At 40.4% G+C, this 26,560-nt stretch overlaps 1 protein-coding gene across 2 annotated transcripts; it reads left to right on the plus strand.

Annotated features, from left to right (window-relative positions):
• The first annotated feature begins 251 nt into the window (after positions 1-251).
• Positions 252-11,750, plus strand: LOC121758686 (probable disease resistance protein At1g58602). Of its 2 annotated transcripts, none has more exons than XM_042154072.1 (5): positions 252-403; positions 1,267-1,400; positions 8,443-9,267; positions 9,512-11,277; positions 11,396-11,750. In XM_042154072.1, the coding sequence occupies exons 3-4, from the start codon at positions 8,463-8,465 to the stop codon at positions 11,266-11,268; spliced, it is 2,562 nt and encodes an 853-aa protein (XP_042010006.1). In that variant the 5' UTR covers positions 252-403; positions 1,267-1,400; positions 8,443-8,462; the 3' UTR covers positions 11,269-11,277; positions 11,396-11,750. The 2 variants fall into 2 exon arrangements, with proteins under 2 accessions (XP_042010006.1, XP_042010007.1); XM_042154073.1 differs by having other exon boundaries at positions 257-403; positions 1,311-1,400.
• The last annotated feature ends 14,810 nt before the right edge of the window (positions 11,751-26,560 follow it).

The raw sequence follows: 26,560 nt of genomic DNA on the forward strand, positions 1-26,560 counted from the left end.
CCAGCCAGGTACTGATATTAGAAATTAATTCATTGTCTGCCATCAGAAGCAACGTCCAGAATCATTTTTATTTAGTGGAGACTTTCGATTAAATTATGTTATCGAAAATCCCAAAATAATTGATTCAGAAAAGCAGTATGCATCATGAACGTGGAAATGTGGACTATGAATTATTTTATAATACTAGATTAGATACCTCTAATGTCCAAAAATTAATTTAAAATATTAATTTGACCATATTCAGTTTATGAATTTGTAGTTTCTCTTTCAACTTTGGAAGATATCACACTCTCTCTACCGTTCAAATAATCAAATCATACTCTGCTTGCATAAATATTGAAAAAGAGACTGAGCATCGAAAATCTATTACAAGGCAAATATAAGAAGAAAATTTCACAAAAAGGTACTTCATTCCTTCATTTGAATGTATAGTTTTAAAACTTACCACATGATTATATATGCTGCTGTTTTTTTAGAAGTTCGAATTTGAGATCTTTTGTTTTAGAAATTGATTAAATTCAGAATCATAAATCGAGAGTTGTTACAAGTCAAATTAGGTAAATCAAGCCTTTAAAAATTTTCAACTTTTCTAAATCTTGAATGATTTTCAGATCTCGTTCGGTAAATCAATTGAGATTCGAAAATCTTTGATTAGTATTATTTTTACTTATTTTGTGTGATCCGTTTTTTCCTTTTTTTTTTTTTATTTTGCCATTGCTGAAAAATCTTGATTACATATATGATTTTATTTTTTTGTACTTTTATCTGGGATTCGTATGTGCAATTGGGATCGTCAAGCTGAATTATTGTGGTGTGATTGTTTGAAGGGAATGGGAAAATTGGGAAATCAATCCCAATTTTGAAGAGTTTTAGTAACCTTTTAGAGAAATTAATCCCACTTCCAATTACAATTTTTCTCATCATTATAGTTATGGTTATTTTAAACAAAAATCCAATTCGCTTATGCAAGTTATAATAACGCAAGGATAATTATAATTATGGTGGATTAGGAGATAATTGCGCTGAGGATTAGGTGTGAGTGATCTTAAATTATGGCCGACAATTAGACTTAGTAACGTGGACGTTGATTAATTTATAACAATAATAGCAGCTGGCTGCCATCTAACTTTTTATAATCTATTTTATCCTAATTCATTATGCAACTTTATGTGACTGCATCCACCTGCTTCCCTTCACATGGCTCACATTTTATTTTTCCATTTAATTAATTTCTATTCAATTTGAGTCTATGAATTTGCTATTCAGAATTACTTGCAACTCTTAAAGATATCACACTCTCCACCTCTCAGATCACACTCGCCGGCGAAGATAAGGAAAATGAGTTGAATCGGAAAATCAAATCCACACCGGCAAAGATAAGAAGATAAGACAAAGAAAAGGTACTAAGTTCTTTTCTTTGGGTACTTTCAAATTCACATGATAATGTTGATTTGTATAGATTTATAATCCTAGGCTTCACAAAATTTATTCAATCCATATTAAAGTTAAAAAGTTTCCAGTTTATCTAAATCCACAATTCCACACCTAATTGCAAGAAAATTGTGTTCCGTCAAGTTAGAGCATAGAAATCTTAATTAGAATTAGAAGATACTCCCTCCGTTCCGCGGTCATAGAGTCATTTTTTTTCGGCACGGATTAAGAAATAAATATTTAAATGTATTAACTGAAGATATAATAAAGTAGGAAAGAGAGAAAATAGAGACAATAAGGTAAGAGATGGAAAATGAGTTACCTTTTACTAAAAAAAGATAAATGACTCTACAAAAAATTATTTTATATACTAGTTTTGTGTTAAGGGCTTTTTCCCCTCAACACGTCGGCAACCGTGGTTGACAGCAGAAAGATAATTTCCGGCGCCCGTGATCGGGTCGGCGGCACGAGGTGATCGACTGTGCGCGGGAATCCGTTCCCGTCGGGCAGTTCGTCGCCTAGGTTTTCAATTGTCAACGATATGTTGGGCAAATAATATTTTCATTCATGATAGGTTATGAACAAAATAGCCCTATTTATATTTTACGGACCCTAGGTTTTGTTGACCTAATCCTAAACATCGGGAAAGAACCAACAAGAAAACCCGACGGAGCTTATAATTACGCTCGACTAAATTGCAAAAAATAATTAATAAAATATTCCAAAATAAAACACTAATGTTCGACTACTACTTAAAATAAAAGAAAGATAAATATGGAAATAACTAATTGGCAACAAAGTTGCCGAATCTGCTCGGAGGCTTCGCGTTCCTCGTTGGCTTTGACTTCGCGATGGAAGCTTCCTCTCGAACTCCCTTTGTCCCCCTATCCTCGTCACTCTTTCTCCTCTGTTCCACGATCGGTTCCTGCCGTGCTTGCGGTTCAGTTGGGATTGTATCAACCCCCCTCTCCATAGCAACATCCTTGTCCTCAAGGAGGATATTCGGAAACTTCTGGTGAAGCACATCCAAAGGCTCCCATGTCGGCGACTCTGTACCGTCCAACCAGCGAACCAAAGCATGCTCCCTTGGCTGATCCCCATTCCAAAGCAACCTCCTCTCCAGCACACGCACCGGATACACCACCGGGCGATTGCCGAAAAAATCTGACGGCAAATCACCCTGAGGTCCCTCTGAATCCCCAACTACAAACGGGCGAAGAAGGCTAACGTGAAACACGTTATGAATTATGCTCCCCTCCGGGAGCCGCAACCGATAGGCCACTTGCCCGATCCGCTCAATCACTTCAAATGGCCCATAATAGCGACGCGCCAATTTTGCTGACAACGGCCGCGCGACCAAATGCTGACGATAAGGTTGGAGTTTGAGCAACACCATATCCCCCGCTACAAACTCCACGTTTCGACGATGCTTATTCGCCGAATCTCGCATACCTTGTTGTGCGCGGGCTAGATTCCCACGAAGCTGAACCAACAGCTCACTCCGCTACTTGATCAGACTCGCCACTGACGGGGGACTCGCGGCTGACGGAGGAGCAAAAACCAGACTGGGCGGGTCCCTCCCGTACAGAGCTTTGAACGGCGACGTGCCCAGACCCGCATGATAGAAGCAATTAAGCGCTAGTTCCGCCCAAGGCAGGAAGTTAGTCCGTTTAGAGGGGCGATCCCCGGTGAAGGCTCGCAGATATTGCTCGAGCCCCCTATTACGCACCTCCGTTCGGCAGTCCGACTAAGGATGGTACGCCGTCGAGAAGTTCAGCTTAGTACCACTTAACCGCATAATTTCCTCCCAAATCTTATTCAAGAACACGGAATCGCGATCCGAGACCAAGGTCTTGGGAAATCCATGATGACGCACCACCGTGTTAACAAATAAATGTGCGACCCGCAAGGCATCAAAACATGTTGGCAGGGCTGCGAAGTGGGTATACTTGGACAAACGATCCACGACAACCATGATGGTCGTGTATCCTCGTGACGGAGGCAGTCCCGTGATGAAGTTCATCGACACATCCTCCCAAACCTGCGAAGGAATCGGTAACGGCTGCAGCAATCCAGCCGGCTTTTGTGTAGAGTACTTTGTAGTTTGGCATATAACACACGCCTCGATGAATTGCCGAATCTTCTTTTTCATATTTGGCCAATAGAACTCGGCGGTAACTCGACGGAGAGTCCTTTCAAAACCCGGATGGCCCGCCGATTGGGAGCAATGATATTCGGTCAAGATCGGCGTACGTGCTGAAGACCGAGATCACACAAAAATTCGTCTGTTATAGTAACCCAACCCATCCACCCACGACAAGTGAGGTGGGGTGCGTCCCTCTTTTATCTCTGGAGACGATGCAGTCTCATGCCGCAACAGATCAATCAGCTTTGGAACCGGACATGCGGCTGCTGTCAGGAGAGCCCCATCGGTCTGCACATTCCTGAGCTCCACGCTCTCTCCACTGACCTCAGAACCCTCGTCGGTCAGCTCAGTGCGGCGTGAAAGTGCGTCTGTCGCACGATTAGAAGTGCCTCTTTTGTATTCTATCTTGAACTTGTACCTCATTAACTTCCTCACATAGAGCTGCTGATCCGGGGTTTGTACCACTTGCTGTAGTAGTTCCTTCAAGCTCTTTTGGTCGCTTCAAATCACGAATTCACGCTCCAAGAGGTACTGGCGCCACTTTTGTACCGCCTCCACAATCGCGTACAATTCCTTGTGATACGTAGATATCACACAACGTCGAAGACCCAGTTTCTTGCTGAAATAAGCTATGGGGTGATTATCCTGCAACAGAACTGCCCCAATGCCCAAATCAGACGCGTCGGTCTCTATACAGAACTGGCGATCAAAATCCGGCAAGCGAAGAATCGGTGCCGAGGTCATCGCTGTTTTTAAGTTCCCAAAGCTCTCCTCAGCATCCGTAGACCAGTTGAAGGAATCTTTCTTGAGCAACTCAGTTAATGGAGCTGCAATCATAGCGTAGCCTGCAATAAAACGATGGTAGTAACTCGTCAAACCTAAAAAACCTCGGAGCTGTTTAACCGACTTGGGTTTAGGCCAGGCCGTCATGGCGGTAATTTTACTAGGAACAGCCTTCAGAGGGCCCTCACTGATTAAGTGCCCCAAATATTCCACCATGGAGCTACAAAAAGAGCACTTCGATAATTTAACGAAAAAATTGTTCTTCTGCAAAACGTCTAGAACAACGGCCAGATGCTGCCCGTGCGCCTCTGTCGACGGGCTGTAGACTAAAATGTCATCGAAGAAGACGATGACAAACCTCCGGACCATAGGTTGAAAAATAGCATTCATAGCTGCCTGGAAAGTCGAGGGTGCATTCGTGAGACCGAAAGGCATGACCAAAAACTCAAAATGGCCATCATGAGTGCGGAAAGCCGTTTTGAAAATGTCCTCGTCATGCATTCTTATTTGATGGCACCCGGAACGTAGATCCAATTTAGTGAAGATTTGAGCCTTGCCTAGCTCGTCAAAGAGTTCATCTGCTGTCGGAATTGGAAACTGATCTGGGACCGTTGAACTATTCAACGCGCGGTAATTGATCCAAAAACGAAACGTCTCATCCTTCTTCCTGATAAGGAGCACATGGGATGAGAATGGGCTGCTGCTTCGCTGAATAATGCCCTGTTCAAGCATGTCCTTGACCTGTCGTTCGATTTCATTTTTTTGAAAATAAGGATAGCGATAAGGTCTGACATTGATAGGTTTCATGCCCGGCAACAAATGGACACGGTGATCGAAAGGCCTTTTGGGTGGCATCCCCGCCGGCAAGCTAAAAAACTGGTTGGAATCGTGTCAACACATCCAAAAGCCCTGGCGGCAACCAACCGGAAAATCCTCGCCCTCGGTCGGCCCCGTTTGATCGATTTCCGGGTCCAGCAACAACAACTCAAAAATGTCGAGCACCTCCTGCGAAAGAACTAGCGATACTAAAAAGTGTAGATTAACGTGGCGCGGTGGCGGTAAAATTCCTTTCATAACGACCTGTCGATCCCCCTGTGAGAATGTCAGCTTTTTTGTATGTGAAGTCTGCTGTAATCGGCCCCAAGGACTCGAGCCAGTCCATCCCCAAAATAACGTCCGGTCCATGCACCAGCAGAAATATGCAGATTCACCAAAAATAGCGTCCCTTGTATGCGTGCAAAGCAGAGCCTCGCCATTCCCCACAATAACTCTAAATGGCCGTATAGGTGAAAGCGATAGGTGCAAGCTCTCCGCAATTTGCGGATGTAAGAAATCCCGATCGCTCCCTTATCAATCAAAATGCACACTTCCCGATCCTGTATTGTCCCTATCACTTTCAGAGGGCGTGATCTACGACCCCCATGCATTGCGTGGACGTGTGCTACCTCCGTGTCTTCGCATTCCTCTGTTGTAAGTTTCTCTAATTCTCCGTCTTCCAAGTCGTCCGAATCATCGGCATAGCAGAGGAGCTGCTGTTTGCAAACATGGCCAATGACCCACTTATCCGGACAATAGTAGCAGAGACCCAGCTTCGCACACTCTGTCTTCTCAGCTTGAGACACGCGGATCAGAGGTTGGCGAGAAGGGTTGGGAATACGCCCGAGAGCAGGCTGCTGAGTCGGGCCGACGGTATTCTGGGTTGTCGGTTGGCTAGAAATCAGGCCTGCCTGATTGCGGCTATCCCGGTTCTACCAAGGACGACGAGAGGCCTGCTGTGGCGGTTGTCGATCGCCCTGAGAGTCAGCCAGTTCCAAGGTCAAAGCCATCGCCGCGGCTAGAGACGACGGGCGATGTAGGCGCAACCGTTCTTGCATATCCGGCTTTAAACCTGCCACGAAGAGAGTGAATAATGTTGTTTCCGGAATGCCCTGAACCCGGTTGAGCACTGAACCTGTTTGTGTCAATTTTGCAATTAGGCCAAAGTAGTCCTGAAAACTCTGTCCGTCAAATCGATATCGTACATCCTCCAAGAACTCCTGCCACGTGACAAAATCATTGTTCGCGCAATAGTTAAAGACCCACTCCGATGCCGGAGGATCAAACAACATCACCGCATAGTGTAAGCGTTGTGCGTCTGGCATCATCAGGTGATTAAAATAATATTATACTCGATACCCAATTTGTCGCGTCAGAGCCATCAAATCGCGGTGCTGCCATCTTAACCCTTTCAGCTTTATCAAAAGACGGTTCCCGCGAATTAAAGCGATGGGGCGGATCCCAACAGGATGCTGGGCGGTCACACGCTTGATTGAAACCGTTAAACCTGTTACGGGGAAAACCAAACCCCAATTGGTCCCCGTTAGCGGTCGCACCGCCGTATCCCTCCTGGTGACCCGCGTTCTGGTGGCGAGGCTTATTCCCTCTGTCTCACGCTCTCTTTCCCCCAACATCCATATCCTCATACTCCTCCCAATCGTCATGCCGCAATGGGGGTTCCGCCTCGCGTGAAAGAACCGGTTCCAGATTCTTAAACCTCCGATCAGTCTCGTCCCTCCACACGTCCAATTTATCGAAACGATCCAAAACCGATCCAATTTAGTCTTAACAGAGTCACCTTGCTGCACTTTGTCCCCCTGTCTAGTCTTCATCTCTAAATCTTCAAACGGAGGATGATTAAACCCCCAGCATCACGGCGATTCGCCGGCTGGCCACGTTGGGGTGGACCTCAACCCGTCCTACCGTAGTTGTTGTAGCGTCTCATGAGTTCAACTGAAAGCACCAGATGTTAAGGGCTTTTTCCCCTCAACACGCCGGCAACTGTGGTTGACAGCAGAAAGACCGGCGCCCGTGATCGGGTCGGCGGCACGAGGTGATCGACTGTGCGTGGGAATTTGTTCCCGTCGGGCAGTTCGTCGCCTAGGTTTTCAATTGTCAACGATATGTTGGCCAAATAATATTTTCATTCATGATAGGTTATGAACAAAATAGCCCTATTTATATTCTACGGACCCTAGGTTTGGTTCGACCTAATCCTAAACATCGGGAAAGAACCAACAAGAAAACCCGACGGAGCTTATAATTACGCTCGACTCAATTGCAAAAAATAATTAATAAAATATTCCAAAATAAAATACTAATGTTCGACTACTACTTAAAATAAAAGAAAGATAAATATGGAAATAACTACTTGGCAACAAAGTTACCGAATCTGCTCGGAGGCTTCGCGTTCCTCGTCGGCTTTGACTTCGCGATGGAAGCTTCCTCTCGAACTCCCTTTGTCCCCCTGTCCTCGTCACTCTTTCTCCTCTGTTCCACGACCGGTTCCTGCCGTGCTTGCGGTTCAGTTGGGATTGTATCATTTTGATTATTTTGTAGATTTTTAAGAGTTTATCTTGTGCTTTTTAGGGTTAATATAATATCGTATCATTTTTTCTATTTAAAAAAGACTAAAGTCCAAAATTGATTCTCGACATTTTTGGGAAAAAGCTTTTTGATCTTACATATTAAGTGTGATAACTTATTGTCCAATACAACATATTTTGGTCCATTTTTAACGATTGACAAGATTAGTAAATTAATTGCATTTAAATTAAAAATTAAAAGGAGAAGAATGTCCTTTTATATTTTTTTCTTTTATATTGTGTTTTTAAAAATTTATTCTTAACTTTTATAATTAGAATGATATTTAACTCTGGTCAAATGTGGTTGATAGTCAATTTTTTGACGGAACTATTAAATACTCTAGATTAAAACATTATAGTAGTATTTAGATTCAGAAGCTATCAAATTTAATGTGTAGAACTAAAAAGATATTTTGGGGAAATGTTGAGAATCAATTCTGAACTTTGGTATTTACAAAATAAAAAAAAAATAGTCATAAAGTTTCAAATGATAAAAGAGAAGTGAAGCAAAGTTTGAGAGAACCATTATACTTCCTCCTCCGTCCCAACTAAGTTGAGACGTAAGCAAAGTGGTTATATTGAGGTATAGACAACATACTAAGAGTCTACCATAATGTATATACTAATCCTTAATTCGGTTTTTTATATATATGCAAAATCTTACAATTTTGTTATGTGCAGACTGCAGTTTGCCCATAAACATGGCGGAGGCCATCATCATAGAGGTGATAAGGAAACTGGAAAGTGTTCTGCAGCCTGAGAATACGACGCATTACAGATACGGGGACATCTCGGAGGCCTCCTGGACTTCTCGTAAGAGCCACCTTTCAGAGGTAATATATGAGATGAGAATGGTGTTGGATTTCTTGAGAGAGAGAGAATCAGGTGAGAGGAGCAAGCTAAACCATTTGCTAGCTGACTTTGCTGAGATAGCTCAAGTGTCGGAAGATATCATAACACTTCATGGGCTCGGTTTCTATGAAGAGATGCATCATGTCCTAGAATGGATGAAGAAGACAAGAAAGCGCATGTTGAAGTTTGGAGATGGTGAGGGGGTGAGTAGTTCACAAAGCGTTGGAGACGAAGGTGTCGTGCTGGGGTTGGAGAAAGACGTGGAACAGCTTATTTATAGAGTGATTCTTGGTGAAGCCATTCTTAATGAGAGGCCGCGCCTCGTGATTTCATGTATCAAAGGCATGATTGGTGCGGGGAAGACAACTCTTGCCCGACAAGTATACAACCATCCAGACATCGTTGAAACATTCGAGCTCCGCGCTTGGGTAACCATTTCTAGTAGTGACACAAGTACACATGAAGTGCTTGTGGAACTGATACAAAAGTTGGTGGGACATGTTAAAGATCCATTGTCGTTGGATGAAATGGACAACCGGAGTCTCCAATCGATGCTTTGGGAAATGCTAGAAGGAATGCCATATTTCATAGTTCTTGACAACGTGCCAAAAGGAATGTGGTTGCGATCCATATTTGATGGTCTTCCATACAAAGGTACGTTCGCTTTTATTTCTTATCTTAGAACTAATTTTGCATGCTTAAACTTATTAACATTTAGTAGAAATCAAATTTATTTGTTTTGATGATGGAAGATGGAAACTCATACTTATACCTAATTGTAAAGAGGTGCAATCAATTGTTAATTTTTTTTTAAATTTTTAACTTGCTAACTTATCAACTCAGTAGCCTTTTAAGTTTCCCTTTTTTGCATCAAGTTCTTAACATGGTATAAAATCAGGCTGCCGTGGATGTAATTTGCTGACCACCAGTCGCTATCAGATTACAGAAGATGATTTTTATACACACGAGATGAAACCTTTCGATTCTAATAAGAGCTGGCAATTGTTTTCACGAACAATTGATAATTTTACAAGTTGTGAGAACAAATTCTCAAAGGAGTTGGAGAGGAAGGGGAGAGATATGCTGAAAAAATGTGGGGGTTTGCCGCTAGCTATAATAGATGTTGCAAGGCAGAAAGCAAAGCAAAGACTTTTAGGGATTGAATGGGATGAACTTTTTGATTCAATTGATTTGGGCGAATCACTGAAGTTATTTGAGCCGGTGTATCATGGCTTGGATGATCAACTTAAGGCATGTTTCTTGCATATGTCATTTTTTAAGGAAAATGCAACAATAAGGGGAGAAAAGTTGAGACATATTTGGGCTGCAGTCGGATTAAACACAGAAAGATCCATACCATATATGGCCAATGAAGAGTGCATGCACAACGTACGATCATGTATAGAGGAATTAGTTTGTGAATCCATTATTGAATTGGTGAACGATTCTGAATTCTTTAGGTATCGCATGAATCCTCTACTCTATGAGCTATCCATAAAAAAAGCAGAAGAGAATATCGGCTTTGAGATCTTAAGGAGCAATGGAAATAATGGGCACTCTCAAAATCCTCGTCATCGCGTTATCCACTGTGGCAGAGACAAGTTTAATCACTCCACGAATCAAGACAACGAACATCTTGTTTCTCTCATCTTTCATGGAGGTGGTCGCTACTTGGATGATGCTAGTCAGTCCTATTGGAAGAGTTTTGAACTACTGAGGATACTCGACATGGAAGATTTTGGGGTGAAGACTTTATCAGAAACTATTGGCACATTGGTTGGGTTACGGTATTTGGGATTGAGGAACAACTACATACAAGAGATCCCACACTCGTTGGGGGGCTTGGAAATGCTTGAGGTTCTCGATATAGCTCAAAACTTTATGATGGAGTTGCCAAATATTATCAATGAAATGGGTAGCCTTCGTTATCTCTACATGTCTGATGTGATTTGCCGAAAGCCTTTGAAGGTAGACGTGTTGCAGATGCTTGAGATCCTAGCCTACATCTCGATTTATGATTGGACATATGAGGTCTCGAGCTTGGAGAAGATGACTCGTCTCATTAAATTGGGTACTGAAGAAGTTGATGAAAACTCGGATGTCAACATGCTCTTCGCATCACTGGCTAAGTTTAAGAGATTTCTACAGCTTAACTTGCAAGGATTTCGTTTCAGAAGCATGCCATGTTTGGACAAGATTGGGGTTCTACATGGACTCCGTAAACTCCGACTGGATGGGCTACCAAGTGCCATTAATTTCCCTCAAACTCTTGAATACTTGGTTTTGGTGAATACTTGTCTTGACGAAGACCCAATGCCAGTATTGCAGGAAATTCCTAAATTAGGGGTCCTCAGAATGCGAAATGCATACAATGGTCGAAAAATGGCGATCGGGAATTACGGCTTTAAAAATCTCTGTGTCCTACGCATCAATGAGTTATGGAATTTGAGAGAACTTCGTATCGAAGAAATTGGAAGTACATTTTTGCAGGAACTAGAAATCAAGAATTGTCCACTCTTGGAGACCCTTCCGGAAAGGATTGAGGCCATGGTTTTTCTGAGGAAGTTAAAGATGGTAACAACTAAACACATTGCAACAAAGATCAGAAATTCGAGCTCCTTCCCTAATATACTGGAAGTGGATATTAGTCCATAATTTTATTATGTAAGTTTACATATTTTGTCTGTGTGTATACTTTTTCTTCTTTCCCTTTTGTCCCCTTTTGTTGTTGTGTGTTTCTAGTTAACTTTCTTAATGCTCTCACCTACCAATTATGATACAGGTGCACCTCTTGAAGAAGCAGAAAAGCAAGGCTCAAACACGCGGCAGACGTCAAGCTAACCTACCTCGCTGGAATGACATTTTTGAGCGAACTATAAATCAAGAATTGTCCACTCTCTGACACCCTCCCGGAAGAGATTGGGTCGATGGTTTTCCTGAGGAAGTTAAAGATGGTAACAACTAAACACATTGCAACGAAGATCAGAAATTCGAGCTTGCTCTCTAATATACTGGAACTGGATATTTGTCCTTAATTTTGTTTTGTAAGTTTATATATTTTGTTTGTTATACCTTTTCTTCTTTCCCTTTATCCCCTTTTGTTGTTGTGTGTTTCTAATTAACTTTATTTATGGTCACCTGCTGAATTTTATCTCAAATTTTCATAATTTTATTATTTAATTAATGTGATCGAGAGGAGCAGGATTCCTAAGGCCAATTCCCTGTTGTAGGGATCAGACGTAGATCGGATTCACAAATTACCAAGACCTCTTTGTTCTTCATCAAAGAGCTCAGTCAAACTCTAACCACGCGACTGATTTACATTCAATGTTTTCAAAAACTTGAATACAGAATAGAGTTCTATCTATTACACAAGATCAAGATCCTCTTCTAGTTCGAGCTTCTTTCACCTGCACACTCAACAAACGTATCAGTATCACAAGGAACAGATCCTCTCGGATCTAACACACTAACACGAGTAAACACAAGAAATATGCAAAGAACACGGGAGAAACTGATGCTTCGGCTCAGACACCCGCCGATAGCACAGGCCTATTCTCAAGAGCTCAGATCCAAAGGAGCACAACTGAATCTACCAATGATTAACCTCACACTCCAGATTCCAGCGTCAACAGACTCCACAAAACCAGATCTATCACCTCTGAGAACGAACTCACACAGAAACATTCAAACACCCCAAAACCCTAGTTTCACCAACACTTCAGCAACCGAAGTGGTTGCCTTCTCTGCTACTGTAGCAAGGTCTACTACACTTCCAACCGTGAGAAGTCACAAAGAAACCGCCGGAGAACCGTCGGAGAAGGAAGCAGAAAGAGAGAAGAAGAGAGTTTCTGAGAGCATCGAGAGAGCAAGAGAGAGAGTGTAGAGTTAGGAATAATGAAAGCCAAAAGACTAACCTCTCACATAACAAACACACATCACAATCCGACGGCTAAGAACCTTGATCCGGGTGAGAGTACACGTGGCTGCATCTGGAGTAAGAGGCATAAGTTTTTGGGCCAAGCCCAATCCAACTTCACATGGGCCATTACAAAACAATCAGCCCAACATGAGAGTCCACCAATTATTCAACACCTGTTTCTTTGTCTGTTCTTTCCCGGGATGTAAATGGCAATTGAATCATTTAATTCAATTCCTTTTGAATTTGAATTTGGTGTAAATTGTTGGAGATAGCCTACGAAGTATTAGGATTCAACTCCTTTGGATTTTTCTTAAATGAGACAGTTTGATCGGTTGGTTGGCTGGCTGGCTATGACAATCCATCCAATTCTTACAAATGAAAAAGCTCCATGTAGCACAGGTTCGCTGAAGACGAAAGCACATGGACTATAAAGTTCCATGTAGCACAGGTTCGTGCTGGGCTTGGAGAAAGACGTGGAACAGCTAATTGATAGAGTGATTCTTGGTAAAGCCATTCTTAATGAGAGGCCGCGCCTCGTGATTTCGTGTATCAAAGGCATGATTGGTGCAGGGAAGACAACTCTTGCCCGACAAGTATACAAACATCCAGACATCGTTGAAAAATTCAAGCTCCGTTCATGGGTAACCATTTCTAGTAGTGACATAATTACACATGAAGTGCTAGTGGAACTGATATAGAAAAGTCATATTTCACTTTTACCATAAATGGTAAGTTTGTCTCACATTCCACTAACTCACTTCACTCGCATTCTATTATAAAACTAATATAGAAAAGTTTGCTCATATTCCACTAACTTTTCCAACTCACTATTCTCTACATTTCTTAAAATTTGTGTCTGTACCAAAGGTGACTCCTATTGTCCTACAAAGGGAATAACATTTAGTATAAATCAAATTAATTTGTTTTATTAATGTCAATTCATACTTATAGAGCAATTGTGGAAGGTTGATAAAACAACTATGTTAAATAGTTGAGTAATACATATAGTTCATTATAGTCTCCCTTTTTAGCATCACGCTCTTAATATACGATATATAATCAGGCTGCCGTGGATGCAATTTGTTGACCACCAGTCGCTATCAGATTACAGAACACGACTTTTATACTCACGAGATGAATTCTTTGGATTCTAATAAGAGCTGGAAATTGTTTTCGCAAACAATTTATAAATTTACAAGTGATGAGAACAAATTCTCAAAGGAGTTGGAGAGGAAAGTGAGAGAGATGTTGAAAAACTGTGGGGGTTTGCCGCTAGCTATAATAGAGGTTGCAACGCAAAAAGCAAAGCAAAGACTGATAGAGATCAAGCTAATGATCTCCGTTATCTCTTGAGATTATTTTCATTATTATGGAGATTGTTGAAAGATTACTTTAAATGTTGAGGATTTGTTTCCTTGTTTATCTATAGGTTGATCCCTATAAATAGCTCCTCTTTAGAAGAGCAAGATATCTCGGAAAATAAAGTGTATTAAGACGGTATCAACCGTAGGCCTCTTCGGAGGATTATCTTGGCCTCTTTGGAGGATTGTTCTTCTTTTATATTGAATTACAGTTCTTGTTTTACTTCCTCCTTTCACTCCATATCAAAGACTTTCAGGGATTGAATGGAAAGAACTTTTTGATTCAATTGATTTGGGTGATTATTTGAGCCGGTCTATCATAGCTTGGATGATCAACTTAAGGCATGTTTCTTGTATATGTCTTTTCTTAAGGAAAATGCAATAATAAGGACAGAAAAGTTGGAACACATTTGGGCTGCAATCGGATTAAACACAAAGATATCTATACCATACATGGCCACTTTGTTAAATTACATGATATTTTAATAAGAAGAAAGAGGATGCTAATTTTATTATGAACATGAATTTAAAGGTCGTGTCATGAGGATTTCAACCTGAGACATTTCGTCTAAGACATTAACTACTGTACCACTAGGCCAACACATGCACACAAACCTAAATACTATTTGGCACATTTGCCAGTTCTTGACCCATCAGATGCTCTAACAAAAGTTTCTGTGCAGGATCGTCATGCTCATCGGATCAGCATTTCCCGGGTTCGGAATAATGTCTAACCACAAATCAAGGGATTCGTGCGGCTTCACACAAGGCCATGTCCTGAAGTACGGCGGCTACTCATGCATGGCTCATGCCGTCTTTGCAGTTGCATACTATGCTACTGCCACTTCCTTAATTATCGTTTAATTTATGTAGCACTTTTTAAATTTTTGATTTGTTGTAGCAATTTTTAGAAAACTCATCTTCAAATCTTGTATACTGACTCAACTTATTTTAACACAAGTAATACCCGCAAGTGTACGGGGCTAGTGTAGCAATCAGTAAGCAAGAGTATCGTATCCCACAGAGACAATTTTGTATCAACTTAACTACCACGAACAAAGATCAACGACTATCTAGACAATCAAGTGCAGTTTGGTTTGTTCTAACAACTACTGAAAGCACATAATAGGCAAGTAACAATTAAGAACAAGAAAACACAGTGGGATAATGATATGAAAGATAATATGGAGAAATTGTAGAACTCAAGGATCCGATGCACAATTCCAAGCTCTTATCCAATTGATTCGCCTTACCTTTTGGTGTCTCTAGAGTTACTAAGTCAACCACGATTATAGATTAAACCCCCTCCCGAGGTGAGAAACCTGTAGATTAGATGCTAGAATTGAAGTCCCCTTCTAATCCTAAAACCTCTAACTCCCAATAGTTTGATTAGGTTAATGACCTCACTCAAAACCTCAACTCTCCCGAGTTCTATTGTATTAAGGTGTGAGTTATTCTTCTTTCCGGATTAACTATTTCATCTCCCGATTAATCTAATTAATCCTACACAATCAAGTGGTGATCAAGCAATTGAAAGGAATAAACCCAAGAATAATCAAATAACTACAAGAGCAAGGCAAGAACAAAATCAATCGGATAAAAACTATGAAATTAGTGCATCATCACCAAGAATTCTACAAGAAATGTTTAGCTACTCATGCTCATGACAAAAACCATGTTCAACACATAGGAATTCAACAAAAACATGAAATAAAGATACTAAGTACTCATGTGAGATCGATTTATGGAATGAAGCTTCAATCTTCCAATGTTGACTCTTCAATCTTCAAATCTCTCTCTCCAAAGTGTTCTTGGGGTGTGTGTGAATGTAGAAGGCGGTAGGTGCAGAATATCTCGAACCCTAGGCTTTCTCTCTCTTTTATTCTCTTCAAAAATCGCGTTTTCAGCTTTCAGACGCGTCAGACACTCCTACCCGGTCGGGTTGTATTTTTGAACTATAAATTAACTCGGCCGGGTCCCCATTTTAGGACCGTTGCTGGACTCTGGCTCTACCCGGCCGGGTCGGATTATTGCACTGTAAATCCACCCGGTCGGGTCCTTTTTTTCGTGCCCCTGCTGCCTCTGAACACTTTATGCTCCATTTTCTCCTCTTTTCAGCTATCTTTCCTAGAACACTCAACAAAACACATAGAACTCCAAAGGTATAATAATCGGTTAGATGAAGTCAATTTCGAGTGATAAAATTAACATTTAGCACTTCAACATACCAACTACACCTATGAAAATATGAGTTTGTCATATACCTTTGCCCAGGTATCATTAGCATTGACTCTCCAACCTCGTGTTTTGAGTGTTCTGTCTTCGTCTATATTCCTAAACATGAACGTACTAATTAAGCTTTTGCCTTGTGCTGTTAAGTATGTGTTTGTCAATTATGATATTTATTAAAAGGGTTATAGATGTTTTGATCATAAATATCGTCACATTCCGAACTGTGATTTCCTTGAAATCGAGTATTTTTTCAAATCTTGTGATCTGATGTAAGAGCTATTGAATTTGTTGGTACAATAGAAGTTTTTGATGTTAGAACTCCTATATATTCATTCTTAATTCTAATAAAATATTTCACACCTATTTATAATATGTGGGAACATAAAAAGATATCTTAGGAAAATAAAACAACTCAAAACAAATCCTAACAATTATAGAAAATAAATCTATTTATTGTCCAAGCTAAGAGCATCAGTGGGGCGCCCTAAGGCGCGCCCTAAAGCCCGCCCTATGCACCGCCACGTCAGCATTTTATCCTCCTACCCTTCCACCTGTAGTGGGGCGCCCTAAGGCGCGCCCTAAAGCCCGCCCTATGCACCGCCACGTCAGCATTTTATCCTCCTACCCTTCCACCTGTAGTGGGGCGTCCTAATGGGCGCCCTAATGATTTTCTTCAATTTGAATATTTAAATAACTATAAAAATTGGGAAAAACCTTCATTTCATTTATAAAATTAATACATTACACTACGAATTAAAAAAACAAAAATGCGTTGCATCGTCTGCGCTTCGTCCGCGGACTAAGCTTAGGGCGCGGATGACGCATCGTCCGTTGTCCACTCACCTACAGTGGAGGACGATGGCGCGCCCAAGGCATCAGGAGGCCTATCGTCCGCCCCACCTTGGATGCTCAAGGATGGGGCGAAGTTCATGCTCTCTATCATGATAAGAATAGTAGAATTCGAATCTTCAAGAAATCTAAACCAGTAAACCCATATTTGGATTCATAAGACCAAGATTAAATTGCATCAATCGATTTTGCTTCTGTAAATTGGATATGTTTTACATATATTAGATTTTCTATTACATTAGTTAGCTAAAAATTAGGGTATGGCTAAGGCACATGCCTCTCGTGTATTAAATAGTCGTGTTTTTAGGTGTTGGATTTCTCTGAGGCATCATTTTGTTTGCACTTTTAATTCTAATGTACAATTGCAACACACACTCATTTTTAGGTCTTTGTAATTTGTATTCATTCTTGTGTCATAGTGTAGCAAAAGAAAAAAAATATAGTACCATTGCTATTATGATCTGTTAGGGTTCGTCAGTGCACACCCAAACTCCAATATGAGATGGTTTGTGCCCCAGGATGATCAGTCCAAGATATGTCATCAATATTCTTTTTCTTTTATAAATTAGATTGCCATAAAATAGAGTAAGTAATTGAAATTTTTGGAGCAACATTAAATGGCACCAATTCACTTTTCTTCTGTAAATTAGATTTTCTTCTACTAACATAAATTAGATTTTTTATTACATTAATCAGCATTAATTATCATTTGTATTAGATAAATTGTAAGATATATCTTTTGATCAATAATATTGTGTGAGATTAACCCCTGTTGTTTTCTTTCGGAATTTGGCGTATGTTTATAGTAGAAATTCCATTGACTTATAAAGCATTTTTAACGTAAAACATTCGTGGCGTCTTCATCTTTGCAACAAGTCTTCATCTTTCTAAGGTTTGTCCTCCTTTCTTAGTTTCTTTCTCTATATATATTTGGCTCTCATTATTATAAAACTGATATTGGACTCATATTCTACTAACTTTTTCAACTTGCATTTCATTACATTTCTTAAAATACATGCCAGGTCAAAATGTGACAAACTTTGCGCGACGGAAGGAGTATCATACTATAAATTACTCTTAAAAAGTAAAAAATAAAGTCACCATTAAATTAACAAAAGAAGTTCTTTTCTCAAAATCTCAAATCACATTTCCACACACTACTTTCCATGTCCAAAGCTTATCAACCATCACACTAAAAACTACAGAAAAAGCGAAAAGTTTTAGACATTTCTGTCTGCTTTTCGATCGTTGCACTAGACGTCATAGGCGGGATGCTCGGATTGAAGGCCGATGTTGCTGAATACAAGTTAATCTTGCACCAAATCTCTGTTCAAATTCATAGAAAAAATATATACCATAAACTATAGTAATTAATGTGTTTTTGATGGGGTTTAGGAGAATCATTTGAAGCTTAGGGTTTCTGAGTGCCAAGAGCCAAGCCATGAAGCAGCGGTTTTAGGGTTAGGAGAAGCAGTTCTTCTTGGAATAGCCCATGTTTTGGCTACTTTTTATTGTGGATGGAGTGTTTGCAATGATGGAGTGACTGAGAGAGCCTCTCGCACCAAGAAGATGTCCATTCTATTCTTTTTTTTCTATTGGTAAATAACACATTCTCTATCCCTCTCCCTATCACTCTTGTGTTGCTATGTTTGATTTGATTATGGTTTTATAGTTCTAGTTTTTGGACATTTCTTGAGTGGGAAGTATAATATATTGGTACTTTTTTTCTAAATTCTAAAGTTCAAAATTGGTCCTCTATGTTTATACGAAAATACTTTTGTTCCTACATGTTAAGTGTGGTAGCTTCTGGTCTTAAATAGCACCCTATCCGTCATAAACAATAGTCTCATTTTTCATTTTGGGCGTCCATACAAAATAGACTCGTCAAAAAATAGAAAGTTTTTCTGAAATTATTATCCTTACATTCTTACTTATTTACAATTTATACATGGAGTGCCATTTATTCCTTATTCCATTCTTTCTCTTATCTTACCAATTTTTCAAAAACCTGTGTCATCCATCCATGGACCTATTTTCCGTGGACGGAGGAGTATACTTTAGTCCATATATAATGGTTCTGATTTACAGTCAATAGCATTTTGACCAGATTAATGTATTAAATATCATTCTAATACACAAGTTAATGAATATTTTCCTTAATTTGGTATGTGTTGGATAATAGAATTCATGTAATTAATTATGTTTTGCAGAGATTAAATATCAATTCTAAAAATATGATTATGGGTTACAATTTTCACTTTCCTTGATTTGGAAGGATGGATAGTAAAATTCATGTAATTAATAATAATAATAATATAAGATTTTATAATTTTGTTAATCTAATTAAACATTCACTTGCTTAATTGTGCGATTCTTTTATAAACCAGAAAAATATTACAAATATGCCATTAGATATGAGCCTGAATATTCGACGGTTCTTGGCCATCAGACACTCTTACACAAGTTTTCCGTGCAGGATCTCCTTGATCATCGGATTGACAATGCTCGTGATGGGAGTAGATGTTAGAAATAGTGGGAAAAAATTCCCAAGCCGTGTACAGGTGGTACTCTAACTATTACAATTTCAAGGAAACTTGCAACAAAAGAGGAATGAAAATTACAACGGAAATAAAGCAAACCAAATTTATAAGTCGAGTCGAGGAAAGCCCTCTTTCCGTAAGACAAATTACGCCCCGGCTAGTGCTCACGGAATGACGTATTGCCCCCAAAGATAAAACGACTTCCTCCTAGCGTGTAGAAGCACCTCAAACCCACTAGGCACCGGCGAACTTGATGGAGTTTCGAGAATCGAGCTAGACAATGCTCCTAAGATGCACACTATGATGTAGAGACCTTGAGAGAAAAGAGAGAATGTTTGTTGTTCGTGTGTACTTCATCTCTCAAACTCACACCTATTTATAGGATAAGAGTGACCACACGAGAGGTCTCGGCATTAAGGTACCTCATTATGCATTTGGGGGTTACCTAAGATGAAAGGCCATAGGTTTTGGCCACATCAAAGGTTTCCCACATTTTCCACATGTTTCTAATAATCCCCCACATTGGTTAGAGCGCTGCAAGCTCAAACCAACACCAGACACAAATGCATGCATGCAGACTCTATGCTCAATTCTCGAGAAACAATATTGCATTTGGAATAGTAGCTTGGGGCTTTGAACTTTCCATAGTCAACACTATCGGGCATATCGGCGGCCTGGTGGACGTGATGCCTTGAACCATTCCTCCTTGGTGTATACCGAGACAATAATATTGACACAATATTATTTACAAACTCATCACTTCTCACGTTTGTGTCCTTTACTGGCCATGGAACACCACTTTGGATTCATAAGTGATTCACATGTTGAAGCGGCCCACACTTCTTCACTTACATAGGTGATTCTTTTCCAGGTATCCTGCAATACCCACCTCCTCGAGGTTTCTAAGAATCATTAAAAGTCAAAACTTAGCCTCTTACCACACGCAGGTTACAACACTCAATGCTTTCTAAAGAATGGGCGAAGATAAAAAATCTTCCGAGTGTTACAACTAGATTCATATAGCTTCGTTTTCCCATTGAACCAAGCCCATGGGATCTCCAATCGTATGGTTGGGTTACCACTATAATCATCTTTTAAGATGTGGTTTTCAGTCCCATTCCTTTTAGCAATTTATGCAATTGATCACGATTTAAACCTTTCGTTAACGGATCCGCTAAGTTATCAACTGACCTTACATAGTCAACTGTGATAACACCACTTGTGATCAATTATCTAACGGTATTATGTCTCCGACGAATATGTCTAGACTTACCGTTGTATAAGCCACTATGTGCTCTCCCTATAGCTGCTTGGCTATCACAGTATATCACTACTGTCGGCACTGGCTTCTTCCAACCTGGAATACATTCTAGGAAATTTCTGAGCCACTCGGCTTCTTCCCCTGCTTTATCCAATGCGATAAACTCAAATTCCATGGTGGATCGAGCTATACACGTTTGTTTCGTCGACTTCCACGAAACAGCACCACCCCCACAGTGAACACATAACCACTCGTCGAGAACGAGTCTTTTGAATCAGAGATCCAATTTGCATCACAGTACCCTTCAAGTACTTGGGGATATCTTGTGTACTGCAGCTCAAAGTTAAGAGTATACTTCAAGTATCTCAAAACCCTACGCAGAGCTTTCCAATGTTCCTTGCTTGGGTTGCTCGTAAATCGGCTCAACTTGTTTACATGACAAGCAAGATCAGGTCGAGTACAGTTTGTGATAAACATCAAACTTCCTATGACCTTTGCATACTCTTCTTGAGCAACAAAATCACTCATATTCTTGCTCAGATGGACATTGAGCTCCAAAGGAGTCTTTGCTGGCTTACAATCAAACGAGTTGAATTTCTTAAGCATTTTCTCAACATAATGAGATTGCGTTAAGGCAATTCTCTCATTAGTCCTCAATATTTTGATTCCGAGAATCACATCAGCTAGACCCATATCTTTCATATCGAAATTTCTTTTCAACATGTTTTTTGTCTCGTTAATAATGGCACTATCGCTGCCCATTATCAACATATCATCAACATACAGACACACAATAACAAACCCGTTATCTGTGTTCTTAATGTAAACACACTTATCACACTCATTGATAGTGAATCCATTTGTCAACATCACGTTGTCAAATTTCAAATGCCATTGTAATGGTGCTTGCTTCAACCCATATAATGACTTTACCAGTTTGCATACTTTACGCTCTTGCCCAGGCACAACAAACCCTTCGGGTTGTTCCATATATATTTCTTCTTCCAGATCACCATTCAGAAACGTAGTTTTCACATCCATTTGGTGAATCTCAAGATTGTGCAAAGCAGCAATCGCTAGAAGCACCCGAATGGAAGTGATTCTCGTAACAGGTGAATAGGTATAAAAAAAGTCATACCCTTCTTTCTGCTTAAAGCCTTGGACAACTAGGCGAGCTTTGTACTTATCTATAGTACCATCGGGCTTATATTTCCTTTTCAGAATCCACTTGCACCCTAAAGTCTTGCAGCCTTCAGGCAAGTCTACTAACACCCAAGTGTTATTTCTCATGATGGATTCAATTTCACTGTTGATAGCTTCTTGCCACCACGCCGCGTCTGGGCCAGACAGAGCTTCCGCCAATGACTTTGGTTCGTCATCCAACATAAAAGTTATAAAGTCGGGACCAAATGTTTTAGCAACTTTAACTCTTTTACCACGTCTTGGTTCAACATCCTCAGGACTTGACCTCGTCCTTTTTGGAGGATTAGAACTAGTGGATTCATCCATCATTCTTTCACTAGAACGATCATCTTGCCTCTTGCAAGGGTAAACATTCTCAAAGAATATAGCATTCCTTGACTCAATCGTTGTTCCTTCAGCCATGCCAGGCACAGCTGACCTATGGACTAGGAAACGATAGGCACTACTATTAAGTGCATGGCCAATAAAGATGCAATCGACTGTTTTAGGGCCTATTGCAACTTGTTTCGGAGGTGGCACTTCTACCTTCGCTAAACACCCCCACACTTTGAGGTATGAATATGAAGGTTTCTTCCCTTTCCACAACTCACAAGGAGTCACATCCCTATTTTTTAGTGGAATTTTATTCAGGATATGATTCGTTGTTAACACAGCCTCCCCCCACATGTTCTGGGATAAACCAGAATTAATCAACAGAGCATTCATCGTCTCTTTAAGTGTTCTATTTTTTCGTTCAGCAACTCCATTTGACTGGGGAGAATATGGAGCCGTTGTTTGGTGAATTATACCACTTGCATGACATAATTCTGCAAACGGGGCCACATACTCACCACCTCTATCACTTCGAACACACTTAATTTGACAATTAAGTTGATTTTCGGCTTCATTTTTGAAGTCTTTAAACGCTTCAATTGCCTCATCTTTACTTCTTAATAAGTAAAGGTAACAATACCTTGTGCAATCATCTATAAATGTGATGAAGTACTTTTTACCACATCTAGTTTGCACAAATTTTAAATCACATACGTCTGTATGGATTAACTCTAGAGGTTTTGTGCTCCGTTCCATCGAGCGAAATGGTAGCTTGGTCATTTTTGCTTCAACACAGACTTCACATTTTTCTTGTGAGTTAAACTTATCTACTTTTAGTAAATTAAGATTTACTAATCTTTTTATAGCATTTAGATTTACATGTCTTTTATGCCATAAATCAGAGCACTCAAGCAAATAAGAGGAAGTGTCATATTCCTTATTGCTTAATCCTTGAATGACTGTAACATTCACCTCAAAAAGCCCATTCACTAGGTGACCTTCACCTATGAACTTTCCATACTTGGTCAATATAACCTTTTCACACTAAAATTCTAGTGAAAATCCATGATCTACTAGAAGTGAGCCTGACACCAAATTATTTCGGATGTCTGGGACATGCAGTACATCCCTAAGGGTAAGAACTTTCCAAATCCTAATTTTAGGAACACATTACCCACACCAACCACCTTACAAGAGGCTTGGTTTCTCATACGTACTTTTCTACCTCCAACAGATTTGTAGGTAGAAAAAACGCTTCTTTCAGAGCACACATGACATGTGGCACCTGTATCAACAAACCATTCATTTGGATTGTTACCATGGTTCACATCGGAGACCATTGCGACCACCTGGTGATCTTTGTTGTTTATAACAACACGTTCAAATAATTTGCACACTATTGTCTCCAACAATAAGTACACAATTATATTGAAACATATGTGCATTGATATATTAAAAAACCCATGCATCCCAATTACTACTACCAAGTTTAAATTGGTCTTGCTTGTCAACTGACAAACGATAAACACAATGCTCAAAAGAATTGATCTCAGGGAATTAACCATTTCGTAGCCCATGAACATTGCGACTGTTCGTTTCTTCATTCCAGCTTTGGTGCTCATGTTTCCTCCAACTTCAATTAGTATAACCCTGTCTTAGAAGAGTACAATAATTTGTCTTGCGATTGTTAGAAATAATGGGAAGAAATTCTCAAGCCGTGTACAGGCGGTACTCTAACTATTACAATTTCAAGGAAACTTGCAACAAAAGAGGAATGAAAATTACAACGGAAATAAAGCAAACCAAATTTATAAGTCGAGTCGAGGAAAGCCCTCTTTCCGCAAGACAAATTACGCCCCGGCTAGTGCTCACGGAATGGCGTATTACCCCCAAAGATAAAACGACTTCCTCCTAGCGTGTAGAAGCACCTCAAACCCGCTAGGCACCGGCGAACTTGATGGAGTTTCGAGAATCGAGCTAGACAATGCTCCTAAGATGCACACTATGATGTAGAGACCTTGAGAGAAAAGAGAGAATGTTTGTTGTTCGTGTGTACTTCCCTATTTATCGGATAGGAGTGACCACACGAGAGGTCTCGGCATTAAGGTACCTCATTATGCATTTGGGGGTTACCTAAGATGAAAGGCCATAGGTCTTGGCCACATCAAAGGTTTCCCACATTTTCCACATGTTTCTAATAGTAGAGTCGAAGAACAAATCGAGATATTGTGCTACTGCCACTTCCTTAATTAATTTGAACGACTATGTTAGAAGTATCAAGATTGAAGAAGTTGATGATGAAGCCAAAGGACGTGGAATGTTGATGAGCATGCGGGACATGGCGCTGACATGGACTCATGCACAGCTGGAAAGAAGAGTGCACGTATTGAAGCTCATTGTGTGAGCATTGGATCACCACCTTCACGTCCAGCTGTTGCTCGTGAAGCATGGGACCACTCCCGTACGTTTAAGGATGTGTTGCTACAAGGAATAAAGAGCACGACAGTTTGTTAGAATTAGCATCTTAATGGATGTTTAGTTACTGTTTTAGTTAAGTAATCATAACCGTATGAGAGGTCTAGATTGTTCCATGAGCATGTATATATTGCTGCTTGTAATCAACATTTTTCAATCAATGAAACAGTAACTATCAAACTCTCATTCTATTTTCGGTTATGTTGATTCTTGATTCAGAATCATGGTTTTATGTCACTCTTTTCATGGTATCAGAGCAGGATCTTCTTGATCTTGTCTCTGTACTACTTTTTTTTTCTTTTCCTTCCTTTCTTGTTTGTTTTCAACAAATGGCAAGCTTCGGCTCAACGAATGGAGGAGCTGTCCAGAGTCCCCAGCTCCCACCAATTTCAGTAAAATTAACTGATGCCAATTTCATGACGTGGCAACAACAAGTTGATGTCACGGCCTATGGATATGGCCTTGAGGGTTATTTAAATGGTGAGAAGCAACCTCCACCTCAGACAATATTCATTTCAGAAGGAGAAGGAGGATCCATCACTGCAAATGAGGATTTCATTGCCTGGCAAAGGCAAGACAGAAGAGTAGCCGTTTGGCTTCTCTCTTCTCTATCAGAGGGAGCACTTGGCCTGGTCGTTGGACTAAGATCAGCGAGGGACATATGGAGTGCCCTTGAAACTAATTTTGCCAGCAGATCCACTGCAAAGATAATGCAGTATAGGCAGATGATGCAAAATCAGAAGAAGGATTCTCTCACCATGAGTGAGTATATTGGGAAGATGAGAAATTATTTCGATCTACTGGGATCCGTGGGATGTAGAGTGTCAGAGGATGAGCAAGTCATGCATATTCTTGGAGGCCTTGGGCAAGAGTATGATCCTGCTGTGTGTGCTATAAGCTCAAGGTCAGATTCATGGAGCCTAGGAGATGCTACTGCCTTCTTGCTTACTTTTGAGTCCAGAATGGAGACTACAAGATCTCACTCTTCCAGCTCAGAGGGGTCACAACCTTCCCTCAATCTGCTGCAGCAGACAAACCAGAAAAGAGATTTCAATCCCTACAACTCCAACTTTAATCCAGGAAATGGCAGAGGGGGTTCAAGAAACCAGAGAGGAGGTAGAGGAGGACGAGGGTTTGGTAGAGGAAACAACAAGGTGGTCTGCTAGTTATGTGATAAGCCTGGTCACACTGCTGCCAAATGTTGGCACCGGTTTGAGCAGAATTACTCTCCTCCACAGCCACAACCTCAGTTTAGAGGGAATGCTCAAAATCAACAACATCAAGGGTATTTTAACCCTTCAGCACATCTGATTCAGACAGCCACACCAAGACCTCCTCCATCTCTAAATTCTACAACAACATCAGAGTTTGGTTTTGAATCTGGTGCATCAACAAGCTGGTATCCGGACTCTGGAGCAACTCATCATGTGTCTAGGGATCTTAGCAACCTCAACACTAGCTCAGAGTATACTGGAGGTAAGAAACTCTTGCTTGGGAATGATTCTGTTGTGTCTATATCTAATATTGGTGAATTAAAGCCCCACTCTGGTTTTTCTAGAAAACTAATTTTGAAGAATCTCTTGCATGTTCCTAGCATAACCAAGAACCTACTTAGTGTATCTAAGTTTGCTAGAGATAATTCTGTCTTCTTTGAGTTTCATCCTGACCTTTGTTTTGTCAAGGATCTGGGAACCCGGGAAACCGTGCTCAAGGGAGTTTTTAAACCAAGGATTATACCACTTTCTAGTTGACCACTCACCAATCAAGAGAAGCTTTAGCTCCATCATTCCCT

This window comes from Salvia splendens, chromosome 12, assembly GCF_004379255.2.
Source record: "Salvia splendens isolate huo1 chromosome 12, SspV2, whole genome shotgun sequence".
Taxonomy (NCBI): Eukaryota; Viridiplantae; Streptophyta; class Magnoliopsida; order Lamiales; family Lamiaceae; genus Salvia; species Salvia splendens.

Coding starts and splice junctions, on each gene's coding strand:
- LOC121758686 (XM_042154072.1), top strand. CDS start 8,463: ATGGCGGAGGCCATCATCATAGAGGTGATAAGGAAACTGGAAAGTGTT. Junction 9,268..9,511: donor TGATGGTCTTCCATACAAAG/GTACGTTCGCTT, acceptor GTATAAAATCAG/GCTGCCGTGGATGTAATTTG.